The sequence below is a fragment of the Chelonoidis abingdonii genome, chromosome 8, assembly GCF_003597395.2.
Source record: "Chelonoidis abingdonii isolate Lonesome George chromosome 8, CheloAbing_2.0, whole genome shotgun sequence".
In the NCBI taxonomy this organism is placed as follows: domain Eukaryota; kingdom Metazoa; phylum Chordata; order Testudines; family Testudinidae; genus Chelonoidis; species Chelonoidis abingdonii.
Window position 1 is genome coordinate 56,697,722 of NC_133776.1, and position 12,021 is coordinate 56,709,742.

At 44.7% G+C, this 12,021-nt stretch overlaps 2 protein-coding genes across 2 annotated transcripts in view; one reads left to right on the forward strand and one right to left on the reverse strand.

Moving 5' to 3' along the window:
• DTYMK (deoxythymidylate kinase) overlaps window positions 1–7,802 on the forward strand; it is a 26,105-nt gene extending 18,303 nt beyond the window's left edge. Inside the window, exons 4-5 of the mRNA XM_032795976.2 lie at window positions 4,916–5,113; window positions 7,139–7,802. Of these exons, the coding sequence (XP_032651867.1) occupies window positions 4,916–5,113; window positions 7,139–7,249 (309 nt within the window). The 3' untranslated portion in view covers window positions 7,250–7,802. The remainder of the gene's footprint in view (window positions 1–4,915; window positions 5,114–7,138) is intronic.
• ATG4B (autophagy related 4B cysteine peptidase) overlaps window positions 7,107–12,021 on the reverse strand; it is a 47,335-nt gene continuing 42,420 nt past the window's right edge. Inside the window, exon 14 of the mRNA XM_075068638.1 lies at window positions 7,107–10,142. Within this exon, the coding sequence (XP_074924739.1) occupies window positions 10,127–10,142 (16 nt within the window). The 3' untranslated portion in view covers window positions 7,107–10,126. The remainder of the gene's footprint in view (window positions 10,143–12,021) is intronic.

Consider the following 12,021-nt stretch of genomic DNA (forward strand, 5'->3'; position numbering starts at 1 on the left):
AAATTCACTGTAGTAACTCAGAGCCCTTCCTATCTAGTAGTGTCCCATCTCCAGCCCTGGGAGAGATTTGTTACTAGCAGTTGCAGAACAGCTACATGCCATTATAGGCAACCTCAACATACCACTCCTTCCATAAACTTATCGAGTTCAGTCTTGACACCATTTAGGATTTTACTCCTACTGCTCCCCTTGCAAGGCTGTTCCAGAACTTCTCTCCTCTAATGGTTAGAAACCTTTGCATATTTCAAGCCTAAACTTGTTGATGGCCATTTATAACCACATATTCTTGTGTCCACGTTGGCCTTTAACTTAAATAATTCCTCTCCCTTCCTGGTGTTTGCTCTCTATAAATCCATCAGAGGGATAATCATATCTCCCCCAGCCTTTGTTTGGTTATGCTAAACAAGCCAAGCTCCTAAAGTCTCCTCTGTAAGGTATGTTCTCTATTCCTCTGATTACCCTAGTAGCCCTTCTCTGTACCTGTTCCATTTTGAATTCATCTTTCTTACACATGGAAGACCAGAATTGCACACAGTATTATAGATGAGGGCTCACCGGTGCCTTGTATAATGGCACTAACACTGCCCTATCTCTACTGGAAATATCTTGCCTGATGCACTAGCTTTTTTTCATAGCCGCATCACATTGGCTGCTCATAGTCATCCTACGCAGTTGGTCAAACAATTCGTCAATGCGTGGTAGGGGTATGCATCGAATTGGGATACTTGATTCAGTTGGCAAAAGTCATTACAGAATCTCGTGGTACCATCAGGTTTAGGCACTAGAACGATTGGACTGGACCACTGACTGTAAGATTCTTCAGTAACCCCTTATTCTAACATTTTCTTTACTTTGGCCTTGATTTCTTCTCTTTTGGCTGCTGGGATAGGTCTCAGTCGTCCACCCCGGTTTTGTAGAGAACACTTCTGGGTTGCAATTAATCATGTTGGCTGCCTCGATCTTTTGGATTGGCGTTAGGTCGTGTGATATCCTCACTTGCTCATGTAAGTTATCCTCCTGGGAAGCAGCAAAGAGTCCTGTGGCACCTTATAGACTAACAGATGTATTGGAGCATGAGCTTTCGTGGGTGAATACCCACTTAGTCGGATGCATGTAGTGGAAATTTCAGAGGCAGATACAAATATGCAAGCAAGAATTAGGCTAGAGACTAACATGGCTACCCCTCTGATACTTGACCTCCTGGGGAAGGGTCTCCTGGGTGACTGAGCGTGCCTCTCGATCGTGCCAAGGTTTCAGAAGATTGATGTGGTAAATTTGCTCCAGTTTCCTGCAGCCTGGCTGCTGCAACTTATAGTTCACCTCTCCCACGGCTTGGATCACTTTGTATGGTCCCTGCCACTGGGCCAACAGTTTACTTTTTGCTGTGGGCACCAGGACCATCACTCGATTCCCCTGGTTGGAACCGTTGAAGCTTTGCTTGGTGGTTATAATGGGTTTGTTGGGTCTCCTGTGCTCTCTCTAAGTGGTCCCGTACAATGGGCGTAACTCGGGCTATCCAATCCCTTATCTGCAGTACATGCTCAACTATGTTCCTTCTGGGATTTGGCTTCTCTGGCTATATCCAGTATGTCCCTAGGGGTGGCGCCCATAGTAGTTCAAACGGAGAGAAACCCGTAGAGGCTTGTGGAACCTCCTGGATGGTGAACATGAGGTAAGGCAATAGGGTATCCCAATCTTTCCCATCCTGGCTCGTCACTTTCCTGATCGTGGCCTCGAGGGTCCTATTGAACCTTTCTACAAGGCCATCTGTTTGCAGGTGGTATACAGAGGGCCGTAGGGCTTGTACGTGGAGCAGCGAACAGAGATCTTTCATCAACTTGGACACGAAAGACGTCCCATGATCAGTCTGTATCTCCTTGGGTAGCCCAACCCGGGCAAAGATCTGTACTAGCTCCTCAGCTATTGACTTGGAAGCTGTGTTGCGTAGGGGGATGGCTTCCGGTTATTGGGTTGCATAGTTTAGTACAATAAACACATGTTGGTGGCCCCAAGCTGTCTTCTCTAGGGGCCCAACCAGATTCATGGCTATGCGTTCAAATGGTACCTCTATTATTGGAAGAAGTATCAAAGGGGCCCACAGGTGTGGACGAGAGCTATGTAGCTGACACTCTGGACAAGAGGTGCAGTATTGCTGGACATCTTCGTTTACTCCTGGCCAGAAGAACCTCCGCAGGATCCTGGCCTGGGTTTTCTCTACCCCTAGGTGTCCTCCAAATAGGTGACTGCGGGCGAGACTCAATATGGCTTTTTGATGTTTTCATGGCACCAGAAGTTGATGCATTTCTTGCTCCTGCATTTGCACCACACGGTACAGGAGATCTTTCTTCACTGTAAAGTAAGGTCCTGGACCCTGGACCTTCCCATCTACAGGGATTCTATCTATCTCGGCCACCTCTTTTCTAGCATTATCATATCTAGGGTCCTCTGCCAGGTCCTGCCCGAAAGTCTGTCTCCCAGAACTAACCTGCCCGAGCTCCCAGGAGCCGGCTTCTGCTTCTTCCAATGGCTTGCTGCCGTCACAGCTGGGGCCAGCCTCTGGCTCATCTTCTGTGATGGTAGTTTCTCTGATGGCTGCTCATGTCCATCTGCCTACTAGGGCGGTCGTCTGGCCTTGGGTCAGGATCTGGGTTCCCAAAGCTTTTGCAGCCTCTTTTTTTTTTTTTTTTTTTTTTTCCTGCAGATCAGGGTTTCTGGAAGGGAGCTGAGAACAGATCTTGAGAAATCTCAGCGAACGTCAGGGGTTGACATTCCCCCGGTGACGAGTTGCTGCCCTCAGGGTCCCCACCTCCCTCCAGCCTCTCCGGGGGGAGTAAATTATCAAACTCTGGATAGTCCCTCCCAATGACTACAGGATATGGGAGTTTAGGAACTACACCCACTGTCACCTCAATGGGGTTCCCCTGAACCTCTGTCTCCACTGGGATGGTGGGATAATGGCTCACAGCCCCTGCACACACATCACTGCTACACGCTGGCTACTTTTTACCAGCGTATCCAATAGAAGGGTGATAGCATTCCCACAGTCCACAAGCACTGTAGTCTCTGCTCCGTTTATCTTCACCGGCCTGGTGTAGTTATGCGGGGCTAATGCGACGCCTGCAAGGTGAATAAGGGAGCACAGAATCTCCCAATCCCCCCAAGTTGCATTGCATAGGCTCCTCAGTGCTGGGACACCATGCTGCTATGTGTCCCCATTCCTCACATGCATAACATCTATAATTGCGTCTAATCACTCCCCTATCATGAGAGTTAGGGGATTTAGTCCCAGGGTTTCCCCCAGTCATGCCAATCCCTTCCTTCTGGGGTCCCTGCTGGTTTTCGGCCCTCCCTTCTTCCACCTAGGACTCCCCAGGGGTTTGGCTGCCCAACCTTCCAGGGTTAGAGTCAGATGCTTGCTTTGAAAGGGGCCTTCCTTGGGTAGTTGGGTCAATTCCCTGGCTGTCATGCGTCTTTGTACCAGCATGATCATCTTGTCATAGGTGGATGGATTGTTCTGGCCAACCCATTTGCAGAAATCTGGTGGCAGTCCTCGCATGTAATGATCCATGACCAGGGTCTCCAAAATCTCCTCCGGGTTGCACACCTCGGGCTGCAACCACTTCTTCGCGAGGTGTATGAGGTCGAATAGCTGGGACATAGAGGGGTTTTTTCTCCTGATACTTTCACTCATTGGACTTCTGGGCCCGTACCGCTGCTGTCACCCCTGATCTCTGCCTTCAGCCGGGTATAGTCAGTGGCATCCATGGCAGGCAAGTCAAAGTAGGCCGTCTGGGCTTCTCCGCACAAAAAAGGGGCGAGAATGCTGGCCCACTCCTCCTGGGGCCACATCTCACACTGAGCAGTCCTTTCGAATGAGAGGAGATATGCCTCTATGTCAACTTCCGTCATCTTTGGCAGACAATCAGTGGCCCTCAGGGTTCGTGTCCCATCGGACCCCCGGGCCTGGGTGGTGAGGATCTTCAGCTGGTCCACTACCTCTCGGAGGAGGGCAAGATCTTGGGTCGCCTGACCCATTAATAATTTATTGGTTTCCTGCTGTAGCCGCATAGATTTCTGTTGCACCATTGCCTGAACACAGGTGGCCTGCTGCTGGGTTGCTGTGGCTTGTACCAGAGTTCTTACCACCTTCTCCATTGTGGTACAAAGCAAACAAACAAAAAAATCCAAAACCTCAGTGCACCTTTTTTTAAACTCTCTTCCACCACGCTGTGAACAATTAGCCTGCTCCTGAAACCAGTTGTGACAAAGCTCTGTCCTTGTCTCTGTGGGTTCCGCGTTTCCTGGTGGATTTCGCTAGCCTCACAGGCTCACTGTGATCCTCCCGGTAGCCCTTCTGTCTCTGTGGTTTGAGCATTGGCCTGCTAAACCCAAGGTTATGAGTTCAATCTTTGAGGGGGCCATTTAGGGATCTGGGGCAAAAAATCTGTCTGGGGATTGGTCCTGCTTTGAGCAGGGGATTGGACTAGATGACCTCCTGAGGTCCCTTCCAACCCTGATATTCTATGATTCTAATTATTTGAAAAAGTGACTCAGTGTTTAAGTGTCTGTGATCTCATTTGCCAAGGTGCTGAGTACCTGTAGTTCATGTTGACTTCAGTGAGAGCTACAGATGCACAGCACCTCTGAAGATCAGGCCATAAGTATTTGGGGTATCTTTTCTAGTACACATAAACTGGGCTATTGTCAGCTGATGTAAATTGGCATAGCTCCTTAGAAGTCAGTGGAGCTACACAGATTTACACCAGGTGAGAATCTGGTCCATTTGTTAGTACTTCTTTAGTGGATGTTCATTTTCCCCAAGTCTTTTTCCTGCTTGTCTCTTGTTGATCTGCTCTCTCATTTTCATTGATTTTTATTCCACCTCCGATTTATTTCTCCTTCTCACTCTGGACAGAATTTCTCCTTGGATTGGTGCAAACAGCCTGATGTAGGGCTTCCAAAGCCAGATTTGATCCTATTTCTTCAGTTGAGCACGTTGGAGGCAGCAAAACGAGGGAACTTTGGAAATGAACGCTATGAGAACAGGTCCTTCCAGGAGAAAGTTCTACAGAACTACTACTATCTGATAAAGGACAAGACTTTAAACTGGAAGGTAAGGGAATAACCTTCCAGGAAGGCTCTAGCTGGGTCAATGAATTAAAACTAAACTTCTCAAGAATTTATCCTTTACAGCCCCGTTAAGGAAAAACTGTTATATAATATAAAGGGTTTTCTAATCCTTGAAATTAAACAGTGAAGACAAAACTGCTACAATGTAGTACAATCACAGGGAGATGCCATCTTGACCTTCTTATATAGGTAGGATGCAGGAATTGCAACTCACCATTTGAATGACTAGAACAGTAATCTATCAAGCCTGATATAAAACTAGATCAAGAAAGTAAGTGATCACTTCAGGAGATATTAAACTACTGTTAATTAACCAAATTTTTAAAAATACAGAATTCATGTACAACTGCACTGAAAACCCGACTTCCCATTCATGCAGATGGTGACTTGCATTTCTGTGGTCTGGATGTACTAGTCAGATAGAGTTCCAGTCTCAAGTATCAGCAAAATGTCAGCTTTTCCAGAACAGAATTCTAAGCACTGAACAGAGACTGAAATACTGTCAAGTGTTCCTAAAATGATTTTGAAAATACCTGTCTGTATATTCTTAGAAAGTCAATATATAAGCTGTTAAAGGTGATCACTGGATAGAATAATATCAGCCATTCACAGAGGACTGTTCATAGTCAAGCTGTAGATTTAAAAGTAGGTTGAATACTTTCAAATAATACATACATTGAGGAAATTGCAATCTGTTTGTGGATGAGGAGAAAACAGGGCTGGATAAACTACTGTGAATTGTTCACTCAGCTCGACTCTAAACCCATCTGTTAACCTGCCAGTTTCCATCTCTACCATTGTGTGTTCCAGGATTAGGTCATTTATAAAGAAACAAAATCTGTATCTCTTAACAATTCATCTATCAAGTGCTAACTTCATTCTGCTCCTTGTCTAAGTAGTCTAAAGCCATGGAAATGTATTGACCTTCCAATTACCATGGATTTGTAGCAATGAGTGAGCAGCAACTTGAGCGAAAAGTCATCAAATTGTCTTTTAAAACTCAACTGTTTTGCTTCAAATTGCAAAAAACCCATAATTTCCTGGCTTAATGGTGATCTGGAATGTCTGTATAATAAATACTAGCACATTGGTGTTTCACTTTATTTGATCACCTTTACAAAAATCTGGTTAAACAGATTCTCCTGCAACAGGGGCGGTGCATTGGAAGATAGGCTAAGCTAGACAGGTGTATCCCAGTTTCTCCAGCTCTAAATGGGGATATTATTTTTATACATTACAGGGTAAGATGAGGCTTAATTCATTTATGTTTCAAGATCCTCACTTAGATAGCACTATACTATTACTTATGTCAAACTCAGCTCTTCACATATTCCCACCCCACATCCCTGGCAAGGGTAAGAGTTTTGCACACCCAGTGAAGGATTAATATTTCATCCAAATAATAGTCAAATTTGTATTCTCTGGGAGATTTCTGTAGAGCTGGGGTTGTAACATACCTTAGGTCCAATGCCCAATAGCCTCTGTCATTAACAAATCCTGTTCATCAATAGTCGTCTGTGTTTTCCCTCATGCCTCTCCACACTCATTAGATGTTCTTCCCTGCATTCAATTTCTGTATTTTCCAATTCCAGGACAGAAATTGCGCACAAGAGATAAAATTCAACATGCTTGACTATTCTCGATTCATGAATTTGGAGGAGAAATAGGGGGGAGAGATAGCTCAGTGGTTTGAGCATTGGCCTGCTAAACCTAGGGTTGTGAGTTCAGCCCTTAAGGGGGGCATTTAGGGATCTGGGGATTTTAGTTGGGAATTGGTCCTGCTTTGAGCAGGAGGTTGGGCTAGATGACCTCCTGAAGTCCCTTCCAACCCTGATATTCTATGATTGCCGATGTAAAAGGTTTAATACAGTGGGGAAATGATGGAAATAAGTCCAAGACAGTCAACGGCTTCCCCTTTCTAAACACTTCACTGTCTTATTTTCTCCTCTGATGAAAGCATTGGGCACTGAGAAATGTTTTAAATGCAATGCTTTTATTTTGGAAACAGACAATTGATGCTTCGAAGAGCATTGAAGAGTTGCATAATGAAATTAAGTCTTTCACTGAGGAGGCCATACTGGAGGTTCAGAATAAGCCCATAGGAGAACTCTGGAAATAGAATTGGCTCTTACTCCACCCTCTTCCTGCAGCATATTCTGCTCTAGATCTGATTGAAGGGGAACTGGCATCTCACAGATCTTCCTCAGACAGACTCCTTCACCTTTAATAGCTGCAGTTTAGATCAGAGCATTGTTTTTATAGACTAAAAATACCTTGGAGACCTCTGGTTTTATCTAATTCCTCCTCTGTAAATTGGATCTTACAAGCCATCTTCCTGATGTATTTTATAAATGCAGACTTTTTTGTAAATCTTCCTATAATCCAGGCACAAGCCTTGTGCAGGAGCAATGACAAAATGTATAAAGCAAGTAATTGTAAGTGGAACTTTTGGCTAATTACCATGATGAGTTATGGTAGTGGGACTTGAAGTGGGGGAGATAGGGTTGTGAATCAAGAGAAGGGAAAAGAGCGTTCCTATATTTGTACTTACTTAGAGAACTGTCATTTTCCACAATAATATGCCTGTGGGATTCCCCTTCTCATAACTTATTTAACATACTAACTCAAACTCTTAATTTGTGGAAGTATTGCTAATAAATTAGTGCCTTTTATTTTAGTGTCCTTTTTTTGTGACAGCAACATTTACTTAAGTAAGCTGGTTTGAAATCACTTTTGGAAAAGTATCAATCCAAGGCTGTACACTTTCTTAAATGAAAGGTGATCCAGTGTTTCAAACACCAGCCTGGGATGTGGGACACCTAGGTTCAATTTCCTGCTCTGCTACAGACTTTCATTGGGACCAGGTCAATTAGTGTCTCTAGGCCTCAATTCTCCATCTATAAAATAGTACCTCCTTATCACTCCTATCTCATAGGGTTGTTGTGAGGATAAATACATTAGAGATTGTGAGGTGCTCAGATGAGCGTGCCAGTAAGAACCTTGGCTAGATAGATTGCTATAGTATGGGACTGGTTTGAAAGTGTATAATAGTATGACACTGGTCTGCACACTGAAACCGTAATTATCTTTAAATTGAGTTGAGTTCCCCACATAGCCAGGATAATGTGTCAGCAGCTTAAAGTTAGGCTTTCTTGTTTTATGGATCCTGATGTCCAGTTGCTGGACCTTGTTTTGTGGGTAGTGTCCCAGCTTGTCACACCTGCCAGGGACTGTGGTCTTACCTGACACTCTCAGGCCTGGTCTACACTATGCGTTTAAATCGATTTAATGCTGTACCCATCCACACTACAATGCTCTTTATATCGATATAAAGGGCTCTTTACATCGATTTCTGTACTCCTCCCCGACGAGAGTAGCAGCGCTGAAATCGATATAAACATATCGGATTAGGTTCGTGTGGCGCAAATCAACATTATTGGCCTTCTGGGTGGTATTCCAACAGTGCACCACTACCCGCATCTGGACAAGCAAATCGAACTTGGATGCAGTGGGTCAGTGTAAACAGCGAAAGCCCCCGCGAACTTTTTTGAATTATATTCCTGTTTGCCCAGCATGGGCTCTGATCAGCACGGGTAGCGATGCAGTCCCAAATCCAAAAAGAGCTCCAGGCATGGACCGTACGGGAGATACTGGATCTGATCGCAGTATGGGGAGACAAATCTGTTCTATCAGAGTCTGTTACAGAAGACGAAATGCCAAAGCGTTTGAAAAAATCTCCAGGCTACAACAGTGCTGCGTGACAAGCATCACGGGAAGCGAGACTCAATGGACACAGGAGGGAGGAGGTACTGAGGATTCTAGCTATCCCACTGTCTACAGCAGTCTCCGAAAAGAATTTGCATTCTTGGCTGAGCTCCCAATGCCTGTAGGTTCAAACACATTGTCTTGGCGTGGTTCAGGGAATAGCTCCTCAGTTTACTACCCCCCCCACCCGCACATGTGAAAGAAAGAGGAAAGAACTTCATTTCTTGACTTCTTTCAATGTCACCCTGTGTCTACTGATGCTGTGGTAACGCGATGCTGCAGCAGTGAAGCGCAGTATTCTCGTCCTCTCTCCCCTCTGCGTGGCAGACCGGTGCTATGTAGGACTGGGTAAGGTCCTTATGAACCCCTGACGTGCTTCCAAGTGCTTGATAACTGGCTGAATACCTAACACGTGGCCTGAGAATGAGGCCGGCCGGGGAGGGCGCCTGGGTAAAAAAACAGGAATGATCCTGGGTCACACTCCAGTAGAATGGACAGCGAACGGCTGATAACTGTCCTCATCAATAAGCAACTGGGGGCTAGGCTTCAAATCAGCCCCATCCCTTTTCTATGTGTAACAGAAAGATTCTTGTACTGCCTGGACTATCATAGCAGTGGGATGCTGAGGGCTCCTCTCCCACACTGCTTAATTGAGTCCCGCCTGGGACACAGAGCACGGAGGCTGCTACCCCCTCCATTTTATGTCACTAAAAACTCCAAGTTATTTTTTATATTCCTTGGCATGGTCTTAGTAGAACTAGCATGACAGAACATGGCTGGACACTCTGAGCTACAGTAGTGTACCTAGGAGGAAGGTGTGGGCGAGGAGGGATAGCAACGGGTGGAGTTGGTTGCAGGAGGCCCCCCTGTCGAATACTGACCACTGGATCAGCTGTGCTCTCTGATAACACTGGTCCTCTAGTACGCTTATGCCCATATTCTAAGCAGACTGCTTTTTTAGAAACCATAAAGGAGGGATTGACTACAGGGAGATCATTCCAGTTTTGCTTTTGGCGACCTCGGCGATCTCAGCCAGGGCACTCAATGGATAGCAATAAGACAGTACAATGAAGGGGGAAGAATAACCAGTCACCATATGTCTGCACTAGGTCCTTTGATGCCAAGCTGCCGCAGTAGACGATACAGAACGACTGTACCTCTCTGTATCTGCAAGCAAATGAATGGTGCTGTGTAGCGGCTGGAGGTATCGCCTCTGTCCACGGCATTCCAGTTACACAAACGGTGGACTGTAAAAAAAAAAAAAAAAAAAAAAAAAAAAAAAAAAAATAAAAAAAGGCTGAACAGGCTCCATGGTTGCCGTTGCTAGGGTCTCTGCAGGGGCTCCAGGGAAAAAGGGCGCGAAAGGATTGTCTGCTGTTGTTTTCCCGGAGGAAGGAGTGACTGAAGACATTTACCCAGAACCACCCGTGACAATGATTCAACCCAGAATTCCCAGGGGCGGGGGAGACTGCAGGAACTATGGGATAGCTACGGAATAGCTACCCACAATGCAATGCTCCAGAAATCGACACTAGCCTCGGACCATGGACACACACCGCTGAATTACTGTGCCTAGTGTGGCCATGTGAAATCGAATTTATAATATCTGTTTTATAAAACCGGTTTAATGTAATTCAGAATTATCCCATAGTGTAGATGTACCCTCAGCTCCTTCCTAGCTAAAACCAGATTTCATGGTGATGTTTCTAGAATAGTGTTGTCTGTGTTCTTACATCAAACAGGAGGCTTGATTGGACGTAAAATTAAAATGATGGCAGGGTTTTAGTTTCTGTATCTATGGGTCACTTTCAAAAAAAAGATCTGTCAAAATCAGCAGTTTATTTTATGCTGCATTTCTATTAGACAATTGTTGGCTTTTTGACAGGTTGAACACTAGTTTAATATACCTTGGAAACAGCTCACCTCATTTGACAAGAGGTCAACGCTGTAGCTCTTAGTTATGTCTGGCACTAAAGATTTCCCTTCTGCTAGCTGGAAATTAGGGTTGAACTCCTTGGCCCAGCAGATGCAGAAATTCAGCTATGGAGTTCTAAAGTTTAGATGAGGCTATACTGACAAGATCCAATATGATGGAAAGAAATTGGGTAAACTGTTTTACTGGAACAGTTTCTTTAAGCATGAGGCTATTGCAGACTTCTCCTTTTGATAACTTATAAACAGACTTTAATTTAGCTATGTGTCATTATTGAGAGTAACTGCTGCAGTAGACTTATTTTTACCATAAAGTTTGTTGAGAAAGGAGGGCCCATGTGGCTGAGGTACAGGACTGGGAAGCAGAGACCTAGGGTCCCAGCCCTTCTGCAAACATAATGTGACCTCAGGCACGTTACTTTATTATTCTCTACCTTTGTTTTCGGTCTGCAAAATAGGAGCAGTACTTCCTCAGCCTGACTCTACACAAACCTAGCTGAAAAAAATGATTTCATATCCCTCACTCTCATAGCCAGATTCCTTGTCACAACAGATTAAAGGATTCAGATGCTGACAGGGATCCCTTTTAAAGGGAAGAGCAGCTCTATCATCATTAGCAGTAAAATAGTCAAGTGCTGATATTGTCATCTTTAGGCTTCAAAGTTAAATACCCAGAGAGATAAATGGGACACTTCACATCTGACTAGTTTTGACACTTCATATTTTTAAAGTTATCTTTGTAGGCATGAGGGCTAGCAACCTAATTTTTATTAATGAAAACATTCTAGAACACAGTTCTATAGCTAGCATACATGGGATCTTGACTGTAGCTGAGAGTAGTCTAACTTTGCTGTTGGTACTGCAAATAAGCATAGTGCCAGGCGGTTAGGAAAGCAATGCATGTGTTGGAGCAGTTTAAAAGCACATCAGTTGGTCATTATTTTGTCCTTACATTGGATGCTTTTATCTTTCCCATGTTAATTATCTGCCTTTAAAATTTACTGGAGGATGGTGAATTTTTCACCAACTTGTTTGTTTAAGAAGCTCTAGCAGTCCAGGACTAGGCACTATATTCATACAGGAGCGTGCAATAATTTTGGGAGGCAAAGAGACTGGCATTAGCACTGCCATAAGGGAAGGTGACTCCTGAGGTTGAAAAGAGTGCACTAGTGTTCTCCCGTCTCTTCCACCCCA